The sequence below is a fragment of the Spermophilus citellus genome, assembly GCF_964194105.1.
Source record: "Spermophilus citellus genome assembly, chromosome: 1".
Taxonomy (NCBI): Eukaryota; Metazoa; Chordata; class Mammalia; order Rodentia; family Sciuridae; genus Spermophilus; species Spermophilus citellus.
The window spans coordinates 168,272,027-168,294,181 of NC_138182.1; the positions used below are offsets into that span (position 1 = coordinate 168,272,027).

The 22,155-nt window shown below is 36.4% G+C and overlaps 1 protein-coding gene across 6 annotated transcripts in view; it reads left to right on the top strand.

Moving 5' to 3' along the window:
• The first annotated feature begins 2,418 nt into the window (after positions 1-2,418).
• DMXL1 (Dmx like 1) overlaps positions 2,419-22,155 on the top strand; it is a 164,179-nt gene continuing 144,442 nt past the window's right edge. For all 6 annotated transcript variants that reach the window (XR_014019040.1, XR_014019041.1, XM_081268583.1 and 3 more), the window contains exons 1-2: positions 2,419-2,978; positions 21,781-21,906. Coding sequence is in view for 4 of the 6 variants with exons in the window: in XM_081268583.1 (XP_081124709.1) it covers positions 2,892-2,978; positions 21,781-21,906 (213 nt within the window). In the remaining 2 variants the exon portion in view is untranslated. The remainder of the gene's footprint in view (positions 2,979-21,780; positions 21,907-22,155) is intronic.

Consider the following 22,155-nt stretch of genomic DNA (forward strand, 5'->3'; position numbering starts at 1 on the left):
CCAGTTTGTCTAAATGCTAAGTTAGATTACGGGTCCTTATGTATGGAATCAAGGAATAGAGTATCCTTAGACCAAATTTAGTTTAACATAAGGTAGTGTGAGTATTTCAGATGAATAATAATCAAAAGAATGCCTTTCCTTTTTGAAATATTTTTTTAGATGTGGTGAACCTTTATTTTATTCGTTTATTTATATGCAGTGCTGAGAATTGAACCCAGTGCCTCACACATGCTAGGTAAGAGCTCTTCCACTGAGCCAACAACCCTAGCCCATGCCTTTGCTTTTTATTAGCTTAGTTCTATAGTTTTTGGATTCAGATTTGGATAGTCTCAGAACTTTTGTGGCAGCCTCAAAGATCACTGGGAAGTTTGATTTGGACTGAGACTGGACACTGGAAAGCCTTAGAAAGATTATGTCAAAAGGTTAGATTTATTTAGGAATAATCAAAACAAGTGGAAATATTTATCGAATGCTTCCTATGCTCAGAACATTTTTCTTATTTAATTATTATGATAATAATATGAGGAAAGTTTACTATTATCTCCATGTTATAGAAAAGTAAAGTAAAAAGAGATTAAGTTACCTTTCAAAATAAGTGGTAAGTATAACATTCAAATCAGGTAGTCTATCCCAAGTATATAAATCAATCCTGATTTAGGGTCTAAAATATAGGTATAGCTGGAGGTGTAGCTTGATGGTAGATTGTATGCTTAGTATATACAAGGCCTTGGGTTCAATTTCTAGTATGAAAAATAAAATAAGGGCTGGGGATGTGGCTCAAGTGCTAGCATGCTCACCAGGCATGCGTGCTGCCTGGGTTAGATCCTCAGCACCACATAGAAACAAAGATGTTGTGTCCACTGAAAACTAAAAAAAAAAAAAAAAAAAAAAAAAAAAAAAAAAAAAAAAAATTAAAATTTTCTCTCTCTCTCTCCCTGTTTTTTTTTTTTAAAGAAAGAAAAATAAAATAAATTCAAAGTTAACTTAAAGCTACTTTAAGTAAACTTGAAATTATAATTATAAAACAAGTTCAGGGCTGGAATGGTGGTGCACACCAGTAATCCTGGCCATTGGGAGGCTGAGGCAGGAGGATCTAAATTCAAAGCCATATTGGACAATTTAGGAAGATCCTGTCTGAAAAAAAAAATCATCTATAGGTATGCTAGACCATAACAAAAAATATATATTTTAAAAAAGACAGGACAGAGGATACAGTTCAGCTGGTAGAGTGCTTGCCTTGCATGCACAATCCCATGGGTTCAATCCCCAGGACCTCCCCCCCCCCCCCCCACACACACACAGAACAAATTGTTTTGGCCTTCACCTTTACCAAAACACCGAAATAATGGAATCACTTTCATCTTTCAAGTGTAAAAAAAAAAAAGGGGGGGGGGGGAGATGGCTCTTAAACTTGTTTTTAAAATAACTTTAAATTGGAAGACCAAGTAAACATATACTGCAAAAGCGTTAGGAAAAAGGAAATAAAATTACTAGTACCCGCCTGTGCCCTGCTCTCCGCTGCCCCCAGTAGTAGTTTTAAGTTTTTTAGTGAGATGAAGTGTTTCTAGTTATAGCTATTTATGTAACGTTTACTGAGGACTTAAATTGAAACTGACACTGCTAAATGTTTGAGGTACAAAGAACAGGACACAATGTGCTTTTACGAGGCTTAGAGTATAGAGGGGAAGACGTATAAACTCATGTTTGTCAATAATAATACTAAATTTCTGCCCAAATATAATGACACTTTTCATTTTGGGATTCTTAGGTTCTCCCAAAACAAATGCTCAAAGCAGGGCTGGCGCAATATTAGAACAATACCATTTCAAAACACGTGTTAATTATAAATTTAAAAATACCACGTTAGCACTTGTCAAATGTTTAATCCTTTCAAAATTATCAAATTCTCCTGCTCCGCGAGTTGGAAAGGCCAGGAGTAACCCAGGAGTAACCCCGACACTGCTATCAGATGTTTGGAGGATCACGTTTACTTAAGGATTCTCGTGAGTAGCCTGGAGAGTGGTGCATGTTGGGATTTGTAGTCCTAACAGGACAAGGACGCTGCAATTCCATTAGAAGGCACTTCTCTCATTGAAACTTTGTTTCTCAACAGTTAAGTTAAATCCTAAACTAGAGCATAACTTGACAAGCCTCACCTCTTCCTAGATTTATTAGTCTGCAGCTAGGCTCATTTACGTTCAAAGCTTAAACGGACAGTGAGCTTCTTCACAAGTCTCAAAAAGACTGGCCTGTTTTCTGTATTGGGCGGAGCTCCAGGTGGAACTGAGCTCATGATTGGCCAGCTTCTGACCAGAAGAGGCGTTTTTCTATCTACTTGGGGGAATGTCTTTTTCTATTGCACCATTTTTTTTTCTGCTGAGGGAAATCTCGCGATATTTCAGCTAAAGGGACCCGAAGAGGCGTAGTGAGCGGCCGGGGACTGTGAGGGTGGAGGGCACCGGAGCCGGGAGGGCTCAGGTCAGGCTGGGAGGCGAGCGCGTGCTGCCTGCGCCACTTGGGCTCGGTCAGGGCCGGCTGACCTGGGCCCAGAGGAACTGTGCGGACAGCGTGGCCCTCCTGGCTGGTGAGTGGGCACCTGGTCGCGGCTGGTGAGTGGACCCGGAGCTTCACCTGGGCCTTCGCGTGCAGTGACAGGTGCGCCGAGGAGCGCGGCGCTCCACCGCTCGCCGACCCGCCCCCTCCGGGCCTAGCCTGCCTGGGCACGGGATGAACCGCGGGCCCCAGCTGAGAGGCTCGTGCTTTTGGCGCCTATCACTGTCTGCGTCGCCGCGGAAGAGCGGCCGCCGCCCCTAAGGGAAGGAGGAGGGAAGCGGCCGCTGACCCCGGGCATGAGCCGGACGCGGCGTCTACTGCTCGACTAAGGCGCCGACATGAACCTGCACCAGGTGTTGACCGGAGCTGTGAACCCTGGCGACCACTGCTTCTCCGTGGGCAGTGTCGGAGATCAGCGCTTCACGGTGAGTGAGAGAGACTCCCGCGTCGCCCTAGACTGGTTCGCGCCCGTGAGCCAGCCCGGCTGGCCGGGAATGAAGGACCGAGGCCAGGAGCGCCTGGTCGCTCCCTCCGGGTCCCCTTCACTTGGGGCCCAGGCGGACCTGGCCTTTGAGAACGAAGGTGGCAAAAACATTTCGTTCTTTGGAGTACCGTGTAGAGCCTGAAATCATAAGTTAGAATGTGTTAGGATTTAAAATATTTTTAGTCTTATTTCCTTGAACCACAGTGGTTGCCAGAGTCATTTGTCCAAAAATCTTTGTTGAGTAATGAGTTGAGGGCTTTTTATTTTCCTTTTCCATAGTCCTAAATTGTCAAATGTAGAAATATAGAGATTGTAGAAATGTAGAGATTGGTTTCGGTTTTTATTGTAAGTTAAAGTATCTTTGTAGTTGAAATGAGTGGGTGTCTTAAAACAATTACTAATTGTTTGCTATCAACCCCAGCACTGAGTGAAAGCTGCTTTTCATTTATTTTTCTTCAGATTCACTAAGGAACAACTTTGGAAAGAAAAAGTATTTTAAAAGTAACTCATTTCTACCATTCTTTGAATTTCACATATAACAGTCACGTCTTTGAAAACTTTAAAGATTGTTTGAATTAATTACTGAAAGTTGCACCTTGTTTTTCAGTATAACTTCTTTTTGCTATGGAGTAGTAATTCCAGGTTAAGGGGTACTCAAAGTAACTTGATTTTTGTTGGTCTTCCCATGTATTATAAAGAGGACTGCCCCACATTTGCTATTTATCAATACAGTGGCATTTTCTGCCTTAAGTATGATTTTTGCTATAGTTTCAAACTGTAAATCAGTATTGTGGTGATACCTTTTGTCTAAATATATTTGTAATGATGATGACTTTTGCTACAATTTATGTAGATTATCTCTTTAGTTGTGATTAAAAGTACCACTTTATATAAGTGAAACAAAGTAAATAGCTTAACAAATGCCCCAGGTTTAGGAGGCTTAAATTTCTAATCTTACTGTCTAACTTTGACTTTTTCTGTGTCCTTTGTTAGAATAAATACCCAACATTTAATATGGCTTAGGCATTTAATGCCTAAGTTCTACTTTTAGAGTTATGCTAACCCAGCATTTTGCTTTCAAATAAAGACTATTCCTTCCCTGTAGAGTGACTCATGCACACCTTAGTTTGCACTTGACAGTAGTAATTGTTGAAATTCTAATTCTAAATGTTTACCTAGGCAGAATATTCAGGGAAAGAATGAACTCTTAGGGTCTGAGCAACTGTGTTCTCCCTATAACTGGGCATTGCTCTCTATTCTTGTTACTTAAAGGAAGGAAATAAGCCTCATCCTTAGGGGTTTTCCTAGTGGGGGATTATAGGATAGTAATGTTGCATTTTGTATCATCTCCTGGAGTTATATGAGCACTTTGTCTAATGTAAGATTTTTTAAAAAATTTTATATGTATACATATATTTTAGTTGTCTATGGATCGATTATTTATTTATTTATTTATTTATTTATTTATTTATATGTGGTGCTGAGAATCTAGCCCAGTGCCTCACACATGCCAGGCAAGTGCTCCACCACTGAGCCACAACTCCAGCCCCAAAAGTTTTAAGAAATTTTTAAAGAAGGCAATCAGAATCTATGTAAGTACTTTCAGATTACATGTACAATAAATATTTAAGGACGCAGTCTTTAAAACCTTGGTGAATTGCCTCTCTGTTATTTTTTAGGAGAAGTCAGTTAATGTGCCAAGAATTATATGGTCATCATACACCATCATGTGGCTTGTTCCTCAATTCTGTTTTTAAAAGTCTATTTCCCTAAAGTAGGCTTTAATCATCCCCCTGCAAGCTTACTGCAGATTTCTCCCAGATTTCTGGAAACAAAAGAGTAAATAAGTTTTATTTTTTGTTTTTGTGTTGTTGCTGTACTGGAGATTGAACCCAGAGCACTCTACCACTGAGCTACCTCCCTAGCCCCTTTTATTTTTTTATGGTTGAAACAGAGTTTGACCAAATTGCTGAGGTTGGCCTCAAACTGAATAATCCTTCTACCTCAGAATCATGAGTAACTGGGATTATAGGTGTGAGCCATTGGGCCTGGCTCAATAAATATTTGTGTGTGTGTGTGTGTGTGTGTTTATTTAATACAAAGAAATTCCAGCTATCTTTAATTTGGGTGGGTACTTGAAGGATTATCAGTCATGTTTTCTCTATTGCAGCCAGTCAATCCCTGACTCTCTAACATTATATCCATGGTTCGTTAGAAGCTGGGGTTCTTGCTCTTAATTTCCTGAATACTCACACACATCTCAAATTGATCTCTCTTTAAATTGCCCTTTTTTCTGTTTCTCAGGTTAAAATACAGAATCTATGGTTTACTCCTTGAGTATTATTTTTAACATCTTAATTATTATCATTATTATTATTTTTTTTGGTGGTAGGGATCAAACCAGGGAGGGCCTGAATCATGCTGGGTAAGCACTCTTCCGCTAAGGTACACCCCTAGCCCAGATCAGTTGATTGTTCTTTCTTTCTCTTTCTTTCTTTGCAGATAGCAAAAATTAATGGTAGATGACATGCGAAGACTAAGAATTGGTCGCAATTGCAGTTTTACTCAGGGTAGGGATATGAAATCTTCTTGCGGTACCCCCTAGAAAATTCTTTTATCCCTTCTGGTGCTTTATGCCGTAAGACATTCCTGGGTTTGTAATTCCTCACTTTGCGTATTTCCAAATAACTCACCTGTTTTGGCTTTGGAAGATTCTAGAAGTGAGATCCTGTTTTCTTAATAAAATGTGAAAGGTTTTAAATTGAAGTGAAATTGAACACCACTTACCATGTTTTCTAGATTTTAAAACATGCAATTATTAATAGAGGTTAGTGTACCTAATATTAGATTTTTTAAAAATACTTAAACAGACATCAAACTATTTTGATTTTGCCCTTAGTTAGAAGGGTTCTAGTGGGCAGTGACCATGTATCACACTTTATTTGTACTTTTATTATATCATTAACTAGTCTTGCCTTGTGTATTTATTTGTGTGTCTTCTGTGGCTTCCTGGCAAGTACCTAGAATAATGATTGAGGGAGTGGTGATGCCTTATAGTTGAGTCATTACATGGCTTTAATTTCTAGCATGGTTCCTTATAGTTATCTGTGAGCAAGTTCTTTTGCAATCTTTTAAATTTCTTTTTTTTCTCTCTGGTACAATGTGACTGCAATAGTACTTATACATTGTTACATGAAAAAGTGCACAGCTCTAAGTTCACGGCTTAGAATATGTAAGACTCTTTAAAATGTCAACGTTTATGAAATTAGGGTTATAGTCATTATAATGCCTCGCACTAGAAAGTGCTTGATAAATAGTGGTTGGGTTGATTGATTATATGGATAAAGAAGCCTTTCTGCAATATGATTAATAATTACTGTTTTAAAATAGCTTTATAATTTAGATTTGAACCTAAATAAAATATTTCTGTTAAAGTTTGTTTACATTTTTTCAAAGCCAATTGTTATGCATTTTATTATCAACACAAGTAAGCAGCTAGGGAAGTCTTCAGTACACTAAATTAAAATTCTTTTTTCCTTGGTTATTGGAATGCTTCTTTTACCCTATTTCCTTGTTAATTTACTTCTGATTTTTTAGCGAAAATATGTGAGCTATCTGATCTTGATCTGTTGACAATTTTTGGTTTTTAGGAAAAAATATTGCTTATAAAAGGCAATAAGAGAGGCACTGTTAATGAGAACCTCATATTTTTGTACATACTTCGTGTTGAAACTGTTTGAATGAAATGGAAAGGGACTTAATTACCAAGAGACAGAAAAAAATTGTGCTAATATTTAGGACTTCGTCTTAGCTATAGGAGGTAAAGGTTTCATTTAATTTTAGGCAACTCGGTGTTCTAGCTAAGGGGACCCAAATTAGAAATCACAAGACTTGCAGCTATGTGATGCTGGTAGATAAATGGGGACTGAAACAGCATTCTCCTTTCTCAACTCTCTGTGACAGTAAGCAGGCTTTAGTTTAACTCTGTTTTGTTCACTGTAGGGAGGCCTGATTGGGCATAATTGCTACATTGGGAGGATGGGAAACAATTTTTATTTTATTTTTTGGAAGGAGCCACATGAGTTTTTGTGAGTGGGGAGAATGCAGAAGGGGAAAGTTTGCTGTTGTTCATATCTGGAGAAATAAATATGTTTGTAGTGATTATAAGGGCAATACAGACTTACTTTTTTAAAAAAATTTGGCTTTCTTTATAAAACATTATAAAATTAAAGTACCTTTAATACTAGTACTAATTCTCAGTATTTTAAAACAATAATAAACATTGATTACAACATACCAAACTATGTCCTAGTCATTTAACTAGGACATATACTAACAATAAATTCTTCAGGATCTTCACCTGATATGATTGGTTAAAACAAAAGGTCAGTGAAAAGAAAATCCAAGTATCTTACAGAAATCTAGGGTTTCCAAAGTAGAATATTGGCTCTTACAGCCTTGAATATTTTTTGAAATTTAGAATATTTGAGAAGATTCCTTGTCAAAATTTAAAGCTAAAAATCATGTTTGATTATATGCTTGATAGAATACATTTGCCCCAGGTTTTCCTGTGCATCAAGTTAGCAAACCTAATGTCATGTGTGCCTAGTACAAGGATTTTCCATTGGTTATTAAAAGAACGTTCTGATTATAGGTGTTTTGATAGAAGCAGTTTGTGTACCAGTTGTAATATAGGCACATTACCTTTTTGTTTGATAAGACAGTGCCATGTATCCTTTTTTTGTTTATTTATTTTTCATGTCGCTGGGGATGGAACTCAGGGACTCATTCATGAGCTACTACAGAGTTATTCTCCCAGCCATTGAATTCTTTTTTTTTTTTTTTTTTTAAGAGAGAGAGAGAGAGAGAGAATTTTTAATATTTATTTTTAGTTTTCGGCGGACACAACATCTTTGTTTGTATGTGGTGCTGAGGATCGAACCCGGGCCGCACGCATGCCAGGCGAGCGCGCTACTGCTTGAGCCACTTCTCCAGCCCTCTCTGATTCTTTTTTATAAAATATTTTTCATCACATTTTTTATACTTGTACATAGATACAATATCTTTATTTTTATTTATTTTTATGTGGTACTGAGGATGGAACACCCCCCCCCCATCTTCCCCCCCCCATCTTCCCCCCCCCCCCCCCCCCGCAAGTGCTCTACCACTGAGCTACAACCCCAACCCTTTCATCGATTTTTTAAATAACTTTATTTATTTATTTTTAAGTAGTGCTGAGGATTGACCCCAGTGCCTCACATGTGGTAGACAAGCACTGTCGCTGAGCCACAACCCCAACTTCACTTCCCTGATTCATGAGCACTCCTAGACCATATAATAAAATTGTGTGGAAAATAAAGTCATGTTTGCCAACTTCAGATGGGACCTCAAAGCATCACAGGAATCCTCCCACCCTTTTTAACTTTAGTGTCATCTTCTGAAACCTCCCACCCCAACATTCTCTTATTTATATAAGCTTACTATCTGGAATCTGTCAGATCCTAACTGATTTTCAGTTTTAAGCTGAAAAATCCACTTTTATTAGTATCCATTCTTTCTCTCCTCCTGGTACAATTAAAGGGTTGTTTCCTGCTTGTCCAGGCTTAATTCCTTTTTCTTTGTTCTGAATCCTATCTTTTCAGTGTGTCTCTAGGACTTTAGTCCCTTTGTTACAGTGTATATACTCTCCTAGAAGTTCTAAAACATGCTTAAAATTCTCATCTTAGAAAAAATAACCAACCAGAAAACTCTTGACAAGTTGTCTCTGACTTCTTAGCTATAATCCTTGAATTGTCTATACTTGTTGCAACTTTCCACTTGCTTCTTAACTCCCTAAATTCTGGCAGTGCTTGTCCCCTTTGTCACCAGCAATCACCTTCATGCTAACTTGAATCAACAGGTTTTCTCCATATATTGCTTTCTCTTTGTCATTTGTCATGTTGGGCATGTTGAGCATTATGTTTCTCTGGCTTAGTTATACCATATTCAAAGCCTGTCCTGTAATTCCTTGTTTACTTGTCATCTACTTAGACTGCATTGTCTCTGGTGGCAATGACATCTTTTTTTTGTTATTGCATTTCAAACAGCTGTCAGATAGGGCCTTGTACATACTGTGAGGACAATTGGAAAAAAGAATCTGTGCTGGAGTCAAAAGAGCTGCTCCATAGGTTAAGTTCACCTTAGTCAAGGCCTACACACCTTCTTTTGGGCTGCCTTGCCTTCTCCACATTCCCAATTTAGAATCTTCAAAATGTAAAATTTTGGTGACTTAAAGGTTTTAGGGTAGGGACATGGGATTTTTAGCTTCCGTTCGACTTTCCACAAAAATAGCACTCTTCCTTTATTCATTATTTCAATTCAGTTAACATTTATTGATGCCATTTCTTTAGGAGTCATTGTTTATTGGTAGTCAAAATTTTGAGTCAGAACTTTTTAAAAATTGAAACATAATATGTTAAAGGAAAAAAGCTAGTTGTAATACTTTTTGGGGGGCAGAGGGGATACCAGGGATTGAACCTAAGAATGCTTAATCACTGAGCCACATCCTCAGCCCTTTTATGTTTTTTATTTCGAGACAGGGTCTTGCCCAAGTTGTTTAAGGCCATGCTAAATTGTTGAGGCTGGCTTTGAACTTAGGATCCTCCTGCCACAGCCTCCTGAGCTGTTGGGATTACAGGCATGTGCCAACACACCTGTCATGGTTAAGGTAGTACTTCTATCCAAACATCTTCACACTTAGGTCTCTGTGATCAATTGGCTTCTGGATGGTGTTAGAGATGCAACCCAGGACCTTGTGCATGGTAGGCAAGTACTCTACCACTAAGCTGTATATTCTCAGCCCCAAATTTGCTTTTATAGAAGGAATAAGAACCTATCAGTATTGACCACACATAAAGTGTGGATAAGAAAGATCTGCAGAGTTGAGGACCAAGGTAGACCTTACAATTTTATCCACAGTTCCTCTTGCTTACCTTTTCCTTTTAACTAACTGGACAAATTGAGTCTGTGTGTAGAGGTTTTCAAAAGCATAAATTATGAAGGATTTAAAGAAAGTGTTCATTTGGAAATACTGAGTTTTTGTTGCATTTGAAATCCTATTGTATACAGTGTGGGAAAGAATCACAAATAAGCTGGATTCTTGCCCTCCAGAGCTAACTATTGAATTGCCTGGATTGCTGACTGTCATAAAGATTTATTTCCCAGAGGAAATTTTTTGATGTAGCATTACAGTATGTATTTTTAGAACAACTTTGTTGAGATGTACATGTACTATAAAGTTCACCCTTTTAAAGTTTATATTTCAGTGGTTTTAATATATTCACAGAGTTACACATTAGTTAGCACAACCTAATTCCAGAACATTTTTCTCATCCAAAAGAAATCCCCATTTACTAATAGTTAGTGTCTATTCACCCCAGTCCTACTTACAACCATTAATCTTGCATATATTTCTTATTTACCTCTGTCATCTTATTGTCTCTAGAATTTCTCTATTCAGGATATTTCATATAAAAGAAATCATATAATAGGTGGTCTTTTATATTTGACTCTGTTCACTTTGCATATTTAAAAAAAAATTTTAGTTGTAGATGGACACAATTTCTTTCTTTCTTTATTTTTATGTGGTGCTGAGTATCGAACCAGTGCCTCATGCATGTGAGACATGTGCTCTACCACTGAGCTATAACCCCAGCCCTGCATAATGTTTTTAAGATCTGTGTTGTAGCATGTATCAGTATTTCATTCTTTTTTTATTTTATTTATTTTTTATTGGTTATTCAAAACATTACAAAGATTGCAGAATCACATCGGTTACACATCCACATTTTTACATAATGCCATAAGTATTTCATTCTTTTTTATGGATGAATAATATTCCATTGTATATTTTATTTGCTCATCAGTTGATGGACATTTGAGTTGTTTCCCCTCCATGTTTATGATGAATAATGCTGTTATGAGCATTCTGTTCAAGTTTTTATGTGGACATGTATTTTTAATTCTCTTGGCTATATACCTAGGTGTGAAACAGCTATGCATATGGTAACTGTATTTAAATTTTGGGGGAACTGCCAAATTGTTTCACAGTTTTCGTCACTTTACATTCCATCATCTTACATTCCCATCAGCAATGTATGAGGGTTTCAATTATTCTACATCCTCACCAACCCTTGTTGTTTTCCTTTTGGAGTGTACTGGGGATTGAACCCAGGGGCACTTGACCACTGAGCTACATCCTCAGTCCTTTTATTTTTATTTTGAGACAGGATCTCACTAACTTGCTGAGGCTGGTCTCAAATTTGTGATTCTCCTGCCTCAGCTTCCCGAGTTGCTGGAATTACAGGCATGTACCCCTGTGCTTGACTATTTTCTCTTTAAAACAAAAAGCAAAACAAAACAAAATTATCCTCCTAGTTATGAAGTATAACATTGTGGGGTTTTTTTTGTTGTTGTTGTTTGTTAGTTTTTTGTTTGTTTTGTTTTGTTGTTGTTTTTGTGAACTCAGGGTCACTCAACCACTGAGCCACATCCCCAGCCCAATTTTGTATTTTATTAGAGACCAGGTCTCACTGAGTTGCTTAGCATCTTGCTGTTGCTGAGGCTGGCTTTGAACTTGAGATCCTCCCCTCTCAGCTTCCAGAGTTGCTGGAATTATAGGTATGTACCCCACATTAGCATTGTGGTTTTTGTTTGCATTTCTCTAATGAATAATGATGTTGAGCAATGGTTTAGTGTTATCATAAGTTTTAATAAAAGGTAAATAAAGGATTATCTTTTTTTTCTTTGAAGTTTGACAGACTATTTTTTAAAAATTTTTAAATTGATTTTTTAAAAAATAAATGACATCTGAATGCATTACAATTCTTATTACACATATACAGCACAAATTTTCATATTTCTGATATAAAGTATGTTCACACCAATTTGTATCTTCATCATACATGTACTTTGGATAGTGATGTCCATCACATTCCACCATCCTTGCAAACCCTCTGTCCCCTCACTTCCCCTCCCACACAGCCCTATCTAGAGTTTGTCTATTCCTCCCATGTTCCCCCTCCCTACCCCACTAGGAATCAGCCTCCTAATATCAGAGAAAACATTAGGCATTTGTTTTTTGAGGATTGGCTAACTTCAGTTAGCATTATCTTCTCCAATACCATCCATTTACCTGAAAATGCCATGATTTTATTCCTTTTTATTGCTGAGTAATATTCCATTGTGTATATTTGCCAATTTTTTTAATCCATTCATCTACTGAAGGACATTCAGGTTGGTTCCACAGTTTAGCTGTTGTGAATTGTGCTGCTATAAACATTAATGTGACTGTGTTCCTATACTATGCTGTTTTTAAGTCCTTTGAGTATAGACCTAGGAAAGGGATAGCTGGATCAAATGGTGGTTCCATTTCCAGTTTTCCAAGGAATCTCCATACTGCTTTCCATATTGGCTGAACCAATTTGCAGTCCCACCAGCAATGTATGAGTGTACCTTTTTCCCGACATCCTCACCAACACTTATTGTTGTTTTTCTTCATAATAGCTGCCATTCTGACTGGAGTGAAATGATATCTTAGAGTAGTTTTGACTTGCTTTTCTCTAATTGCTAGTGATGATGAACATTTTTTCATATATTTGTTGATTGACACTTCTGAGAAGTGTCTGTTGAGTTCCTTGGACCATTTATTGATTGGGTTATTTGTTTTTTTGGTGCTTAGCTTTTTGTGTTCTTTATATACCCTAGAGATTAGTGCTCTGATGTGTGAGGGGTAAAAATTTGCTTCCAAGTTGTAGGCTCTCTATTCATCTCACAGATTGACAGACTATTTTTTAACTGCATTTCATTTTGTATTACTTATTAAAATTTTGTGTAATTAATCTGGATATGGTGGTGCATGCTTCTAATCCCAGCTATTCAGTAGGCTGAGACAGGAGGATTGCAAGATTGAGGTCAACCTTAGCAACTTAGTGATACCCTGTCTTAAAATAAAATATAAAAAGGACTACCATTTGACCCAGTTATCCCACTCCTCAGTATATACCTAAAGGACTTAAAATTATCATATTACAGTGATACAGCCACAACAATATTTGTAGCAGTTAAATTCTCTATAGCTAAGCTATGGAATCAGCCTAGGTGTTCTTTATCAGATAAATGGATAAAGAAAATTTGGTATATATGTACAATGGAATATTATGGAGTCATAAAGAAGAATGAAATTATGGCATTTGCTGGTAAATGGATAGAACTGAAGACTATCATGCTAAGTGAAATAAGCCAGTCCCCTCAAAACAAAGGCCAAATGTTTTCTCTGATATGTGGATGCTAACACACATATACAAACCCAACACAAGGGGTTGGGGTAGGGAAGAACAGAAGTTCATTGTTTAGAAAAAGGGGAATGAAGAGAAGGAAGAGAGGATGGGAATAGGAAATATAAAAGAATGAATCAGACTATGGGATGTAACTTTGGTATGTTCATATATGAATACAAGCCAGTGAAACTCCACATCATGTACAACCACAAGAATGAGATCCTAATTAGAATAAGTTATACTCTATGTATGTATAATATGTCACAATACACTGTACTGTCATGTATATCTAAAAGAACAAATAAGAAAAAGTTTAAAAAGTGCTGGGTATATAGCTCAGAGACAGATGCTCCTGGGTTCAGTCCCAATTACCCCCGCCCCCACACACAAATTAAAAACGTTTTTGTGTAATTGGTTTCAGCCTGTTTATTTAATGAATTAATGAAAGTTTACCTAACATGTGTATAGTCTGCTATAAATATCTACTTGTTTGTGATAATGAATGACAGTGGTTGTGTCTGTAACATGCCAGGTTTTTGTAGAGATGAACTGCCAAGAATAAAATAACTACTTAAGGAATCTTCTAAGATTTTGTTAGTTGTTGATAACAAAACAAAACTGGAGAGAACAAGTTAATTACTCTCAATACTGTCAGCTGTTTTTAACTTGTTTTGTGGCTTCTATATAATTACAGAGGATCCTCTATCTGTACTATCTTATTTCCACAGTTGAAGGCATTGAGTAACCTGGAGTTTATGTATTTATCAGTATAACAAAGTGGATATTCATTTTGCCTTATCTATTTCATGTCAAACAAATTGTTTGCTAATTTAAAATTGCCTTAGTTGATGCTGTCCAGCAGTCGCCTGCTGTGGACTGATAGCTCTCATAGGATCCCAGCCCCTGCTTGTAGCCTCTTCTCTTCTTAGTGCCCCATGGGCAGGGATCACCATGGTTCTGGCATGTGGTCCTGTCACCCTGGACTTTCTTCCTTCCCGAAGCCCAGAAGGATGCTCAGGCTGGTGTGTGGTAAAAAGAAGCTGATTGATAGAATAGTAAGTGTTTTCCAAGGCAAATGAACCTGGAGATGGTTAATATCCCCAAAGCTAAAATCTCTTCATTTACTTTCATAAAAGTCTTCTGCCATCATATTCATTAAGGTAGACATCACTGCAGTGCACTCTGACCTTCCAGTCCCAAACATTGTAAGTAGACTTTGCAGGAGTAGCTGGATCTAGCAAAACCTCCAGTGTCTCCTGTTAGATTTAATAAGCATTTCTTAAGATCAAGACTATTGTCCTTTGGTCATCTTACTGGTCTTCACATTTTAGGTGATTTCAGTGTTTACTTTCACAATGAATGTTTCTTAGTTACCAAACCTGGAAAACTTGGATATCGCTAATATTCTGGTCATGAGCATATCTGCATTTCTTACCTGTAAAGATTGACTCAAAGTCTCTCACAGTGCACTACCTGAAATGCCTAACAACGAGCAAACCACAAATCCTTGTAGTCATCAGAGAACTTAAATGTCTGCTTCACCTTGATATTTTTGATCAAAGGCAACTCAAATCAGAGCTAGCTTTTTATTTGATACAGAAGAAGGATATCCTGCCAAATATTTCCCTGGATATTTCTGGGGGCAATTTCATCACTGATGGAGCTGTAGAGTTGTTTATACCACAGTAGTCCATAATACAATTTGTGGGACTCTTAGCTACAGATATTGGTTATTCTGACTTCTTTACTACATGACTTGAAGATTTTTGGAGAAGCCAATATGAGTTAGGTTTCTGAAGCACTGAGCTGATATAGGAACAGGTCATGTTTTATGAAGGAATCTCTTTATAGGTTCTTTTTTTAATATTTATTTTTTAGATGTAGATGGACACAACACAATGCCTTTATTTTTATGTGGTGCTGAAGATCGAACCCGGGTCCCACCCGTGCTAGGCGAGCGCTCTACCGCTGTGCCACAATCCCAGCCTTCTTTATAGGTTCTTCATAGAGGCATTTTTAATGCATATAATCATGCCTGCCATTTCAAAGTTTGTTACTATAGGAATAAGGACTCATTAGGGATTTGCCAGTGCAGTTCACAGCCAGTGGTTGTGCTCTCAACACGTTAGGGCCTGGCTCTGATCAATGCCTGTTTACGTGTTTACTTTTCAAGACTCTGAAAAGTTTTTCCTATTACCAACAGTTATAGAAGTGGTGTCTTCTTTTCTTAACCAGTTGAAGAATTCTTGTGGATATTCTATTTGACAGGGTTGATACTGCCAAGTTGGTTACATAAACAGTGGCAGTGCTCATCACCTGGATTCCAGTACTGCAACTGTCACCTGAGCAAATTGCACAACTTCAAGAAGAGCTCTTCATGGAACTTCTAGCAATAATAAAACAAAGACCACTAAGAATGTAGATGTTGTTACCCTCTTGTTAGTTTGAAAGCTCTTTATTATCTTACAGAGTTACCAGGTGACTGCAACGTATCATTGAAAATCAAGGATTGATGAGCTTTATCCAAGTTTTAGTGACTTTTTTTCAGAGTCTTCAGTACAAAACAAAGTACTTGGTCTTTTAAACAACATAGCTGAAGTCAGAGTTCTTTTCCAGTAGTGACTGAAGATGTGATGAAGCAAATCAACAATTTACTTCAAACCAAGGAATTAGCAGTGAGCTATTCTGCTGTAGTCTACCTGACAAACAGCCCTGGTTATTCTTTGACTGGCAGAGTAGTGTTCTTTTCTAGGATATGCTTGCAATCATGCAGTATTGGCCAAATTCAACTTGTAAGAATGTTGGTAATGACCTACAGATTTTGCAATTCATTTTTTACACTCCTTGGCAACTTCTCTCAACCAACAGTTCAGCCTGGGCATTGTGGGCTATGTGTCATGTCTGCAGGAAAAACCCAAGCAGATGCTTCAAAATATTAGTCGAAGAAGAAAGATTGCAGCTTTTGTATGGTATCCAGGAGCATAGTCAGGTAAACCCCCAAGTACAGTAGATAGCAATTTCCATTCTAGAGAACTGAAGGATGCATTTTATGAATTGTCAGAATCTGACTTTATTTGTTGAACACCCTTCTTAACCTGAGGGCTTTGAAGGTGAGCTCTGTTCCTCAACTTCAAGTCTTCTTCCCTGTCAGTAATTGAATATTGAAAACAGTTGTTGGAGTTTGTGTATTGGCTGTCTCATTGTCCTTTTCTTGTTGGTTTTCTATAACTTACAGAAAGGCTAGATTTGTATGGTCACCATAATCCCTAATCACATCACAGTCATTTTGGGAAACCCCTTCAGCAGTAATTTGGAAAAAATCAAATATAGTGGACTTTGTGGGAAGACCTGGGAGCTTGTGTTGGAATAGCTGTGCCATTTATCTCTGGCCTTGAATAGTTTCTCCACATTAGGAGTTTGTCAGGAAAATAGAATCTCTTTACTGAGAAGCGGAAGGACAGACCTACCAAGAGGACTTGGTATTTATGTTAAAATGTCTCAGTTGTTATTCCTGGTATGTGCAGCTACCAGAAAAGAAGCACATGAACAAAAGATAAGAAATAATATATTTTAAAATGTTCTTTGGCCAGGTACAGTGACACAAACCTGTAAATCTAGCTATTTGGGAGGCTACGGAAGGAGATTCACAAATTCACAGCCAGCCTGGGCAACTTAATGAGACCTTTTCAGAATTAAAAAAAAAAAAAAAAAGCTAGAAATGTAGCCCAGTGGTAGATCAAGCATTCCTGGGTTCAATCCTTAGTACCTGGGGGTTCAGGGGACTTTTTTTTTTTTTTTTTTTTAAGAAAATAGAACCTCTTTTGCAGGAGGAAGAAAAGATTTACTTTCTTTTATTTCCCCACAGACACCTGAATACTTTTCATTTGAGAGGTAGAGGGAAGAGAAACGTGTGTGTGTAAATATGAATATATATATATATATATATATATATATATATATATATATGTGTGTGTGTGTGTATATATATATATTTTTTTTAAATAGTAAATGCTACTTTATTTTTTATTTTTTATTTTTTTGGTCTCTGATCTCTTTATTTATTTATTACAATAGCTTTATTATTATTTATTATTATTATTTTTTACCTTACAATTCTTAATACACCTTTATACTATGATGTATATTTTTTTTCAAAAATTCTTTTTAGTATTTTCTTTCTTGTCTTTTCCCCAGCAATTTGATAAATTATACCAAGCTTGTATCAATATGCATACTTGGGATGCATGTGGGACATAATGGGTTTAGAGCCTGAAAATGAGAGTGTTTAGAAGAAATATTATATGGGAATTGTAAATCTCAGTCCTCTAAAATTTAATTTGGTGGGATTATGACTAAAACTGGGAGGAAGAGGAAGGGCCAGAAAGACTGCTTACATTTTAGTGGGTGTTTTTAATCTAACATGAAGTCAAAAAGGGATGGCTTTTCTGAGATCCAGCTTTAATTATTGCACATAAACCCTTTTATCAACATGCTGCAACATGCTCTGAGGAATAAAGTATGAATTCCTTCCTTGCCTAAAACAGTTTAAAAATAAAAAATAAAATTGCCTTTTTCAGTATGTTGTGGATATTATGCCTTGGGGTTAGCATTAGTACAGTGGTATGGTTGAAATGAATTTTGAAATTATAGTTTCAGTAGACCCTTTATACTGTTACATTTTAAATAAGATAGGTTTCTTTTTCATTTCTAAGTTTTTCTGGATGAACCATATTTTCAAATTTAGTGAACAACTGTACTTTCCATTTTGGGAGAAAGTGAGACTAAGTGAAAAAGTATAAAAATGACTTTGATTTTGAGAATGAGATTTTTTTTCTTAGGGTTTTTACTGAAGACATATTTTACAGTTTTACAGTAAAGGGTAGAAATCATAAGGTCCTATCTTATTGAATTTTCACAAAGTCAACCTCTATATGAAATGACTAAATTGATAAATAAAACATTATAATTTCTAAGAGCACCCACTTATTCTCCCTCCTAATCATTGTTCCCCAAGTAATAATTACTATCCTGATTTCTATCACCCTAGATTAATTTCACTTGTTTCTTGACTCTGAGTAAACAAAATCATAATTATGTCTTGATTTTTTAATGCATCATTGTAAAATTCATTCATATTCTTAACATTAAGAATAATTTTTTAAATTGCTACATAGCAGTGGCAAAGAGCAGTCTGTGGTAAGATCCTCTTGGAGGGTCCGAATGACCAAGTCATTTTCATAATAATGCCAAACTTATTTATTACTTCTCTCGTATGTATCCGTGTAGTTTTCCAAAGGCACTACCTGGAGACTAATGGAATATCTATGTATTATGTTTTTTTTTTTTTTTAGTTTTAATTTCCAAGAGTAAATATTGATAAGCTAATTCACAAAAAAATAAAGCTAACGGGTGAAGTGACTGACCTCAGTACATTTCTACATATAAAGGATTCTTTTTTTTTTTTTTTTAAGAGTCCATCCTCCATCTCCTAAAACTTTAAAAACAATTTTTTTTTAGTTGTAGATGGACATAATACCTTTGTTTTATTTATTTTTATGTGAGGCTGAGGATTGAATCCAGTGCCCCACAAGTGTTAGCCAAGCGCTGTTCCACTTAGCTATACCCCAACCCCAAGTAAAAAGGATTCTTGAGACTAGAAAGTTTGAGAACCATTACTTTAGAGTATTCCATTGTGTGATTATGGTACAATTTATTGTCCATTTCATTGTTGATAGTATTTGAATTGGTTCTACTTTGGCACTATTATGAATAGAGTAGTGAATGTTCTTGTACATATCTCTGGAGTACTCATGGACACATTTTGTTGAGTATTTTGGGACAAAATTACTGGATCATAGGGTTTGTATATGTTTTCCAAAGTAATTGTACTATTTTATATTCCTGTCAACATTTATGGAGTTCCTGGTTACTTTACATCCAAATAAGGCTTTTTTAATTATGAGAAGAAGTGGAAGAAGATTGTTTAATTTATACCAGTGTGTCTTTATAAGACATTATATGGTGGCATAGTAGAGGGAGTAAGCATGTGTTCAGTGGCTTTACTTTTTTTTATTATTATTATTAATGGCTTTACTTATAACTAATTAGTTCTCTCTCACTCATGCATAGTACTAACTCAGAGACAGCCAATAACTCAGTCTAAGATATCTAATATTGAGCTGCACCTGGCTAAAGTACCTCCTTTCTTTATTATATAACAAGATGTTCCTACTTCCTTTTAGTAGAGAATAATAGTAGAGAACAAGATCAAGATGCTGAATGTGCTCATTGCTAGTAGAATGTCTTTGCTGCTTTCACTACATAGAATTAGCACATATCCACATCAACATGAAATTGTCGATATTTTGGAAAGTATGAGCTTATGCTAGTATTTCTAGTTGTAGTTGAACCTTACTGGCTCTATTATGCCTTTTCCACTTTCGTATCTTTGTACCTTCTAACATAGTGCAAACCTTGGCTCATTTGCTCAATCTGATAATACATTTAAAATTTAGTAATTGCATTGTCCATGCTATTACAATAAACAGGCCTACAAAAGGTGCTCAGAATTTATTTACCTCTCCCCACCCTGCTCAAGACTGAATTTTGTGTTCTGGTCAAATTCTGTGTTCATAAGTTATTCTGTCCTTCTTGCTAGCCTTCCTTCTATAAAATATAGTATTCATTTAAAAGAGAATTAGTTTGTTTCACTTTGCTTTTAGTTATTCTTCATTCTTACTGGTTTAATTTTTGAATATCTGTCTATTATTATAACTAATGGATGGCAACAAACTACTGGATGGCCAAAAATAAAAACAAAAAAGATGATATAACCAACTCTACTCCACACTTCATGAGTTGATATTATGCTAGTGATTTATTCTAATTTGTTATATATGACAGCAGAATGCATTATATTTCATATTACACATATAGAACACAATTTTTCATATCTCTGTATACAAAGTATAGTCACACCATTTGTGTCTTCATACATGTACTTAGGGTAACGATGTCTATCTTATTCTACCATCTTTTCTATTCACATTCCTCTCTCTTCCCCTCCCCCCCCTTTGCCCTATCTAGAGTTCCTCTAATGCTCTCATGCTCCCTGCCCCCAACCCCATTATGAATCAGCATCCTTGTATCAGAGAAGACATTCGGCATTTGGTTTTTTGGGATTGGCTAACTTCACTTAGCATTATATTCTCCAACTCCATCCATTTACCTGCAAAGGCCATGATTTTATTCTCTTTTTTTGCTGAGTAATATTCCATTGTGTATATATACCACATTTTCTTTATCCATTCATCTACTGAAAGGCATCTAGGTAGGTTCCGCAATTTAGCTATTGTGAAAACCAAATGCCGAATGTTTTCTTTGATATAAGGAGGCTGATTCATAGTGGGATAGGAAGAGGGAGCATGGGAGGAATAGACGAACTCTAGATAGGGCAGAGGGGTTAGAGGGGAAGGCAGGGTGCATGGGATAATTAATGATGGTGGAATGTGATGATCATTATTATCCAAAGAACAGGTATGAAGACACGAATTGATGTGAATATTCTCTGTATACAACCAGAAATATGAAAAATTGTGCTCTATATGTGTAATAAGAATTGTAATGCATTCCACTGTCATATATAAATACAAAAATAAAAAAGAAATACACGGATACTTGAATGTTGAAAAGAAACCAGCTAGACAAAGACTAGGCAGATAAAAGTCAGGTAAAGCACCTTGAGTTGGCAGGAAGAACAGAAGGAAGGGTAGTGTAGGGACAGAAACCAATTGAGAGAAGGAAAGAATAGCCTGGACATGGATTTGTAGGACAGTAATTTCGAGTATTGACTACAACAGGGAATTTGGATTTTATTCTGAGTGCAGTGGGAAACTGTTCAAGGCATTAAACCAGGAAAAATTGCCTAAATAAATATTTAAAGAAGTCAGTCTAGGGGCTGGGGCTGTAGCTCAGTGATAGAGTGCCTGTCTTGCAAATATGAGGCACTGGGTTTGATCCTCAGCACCACATAAAAATAAATAAATATATTGTGTTCATCTTCAACTAAAAGAATATTAAGAAAAAGAAATCATTCTGTGAAAATGAAATAGAAGGGAACAAGAATGGAAGCAGGCAATTAACAGTAGTAATGCAGGAGAAAGATAATGGTGGGTTAGATAAGACTGATAGCATTCAGGGGAGGTGAGAGAAGTGGAACCATTGGTGTACATTTTGCAGATAGGGCTAACAGGATTTGCTGTTGGACTACACATAAGAAGAAAGAAAAATAATTCCAAATAAAGGTTTGTTTGTTTTTAAATAAACCATTTAAAATTGGTCTGTTTAAAACACAGTACTTAATACCTATATGTTCTACATGATAATGCTTTCTTAACACTTTTATCATTTTTGTTTTGTTTTATTCAGGCTTACGCATCTGGATGTGACATTGTAATACTGGGAAGTGATTTTGAAAGATTACAGATAATACCAGGAGCTAAACATGGAAATATTCAAGTGGGTTGTGTAGACTGTTCAATGCAACAAGGCAAGGTTTGTAATCTTGTGGTAATATGCAGATTTGTTTTGAGTATCAAGTTTTTGTAAGGATAATCTTGAAGTATGACTTTCCTGTTTAGACTTGCCTTGTTTCAAGGACAAGGTAGCTGCATTTTTTTTTTTTTGCTAAGAAGCATTTTAGAGAGTCTCAGAAATTCTGTAATTATAAAATTTTAAAATACGGTATAACATTTGATTTGAGAAACATAATATTACCTTTAGAATTGGTCTAAAACTCATTTA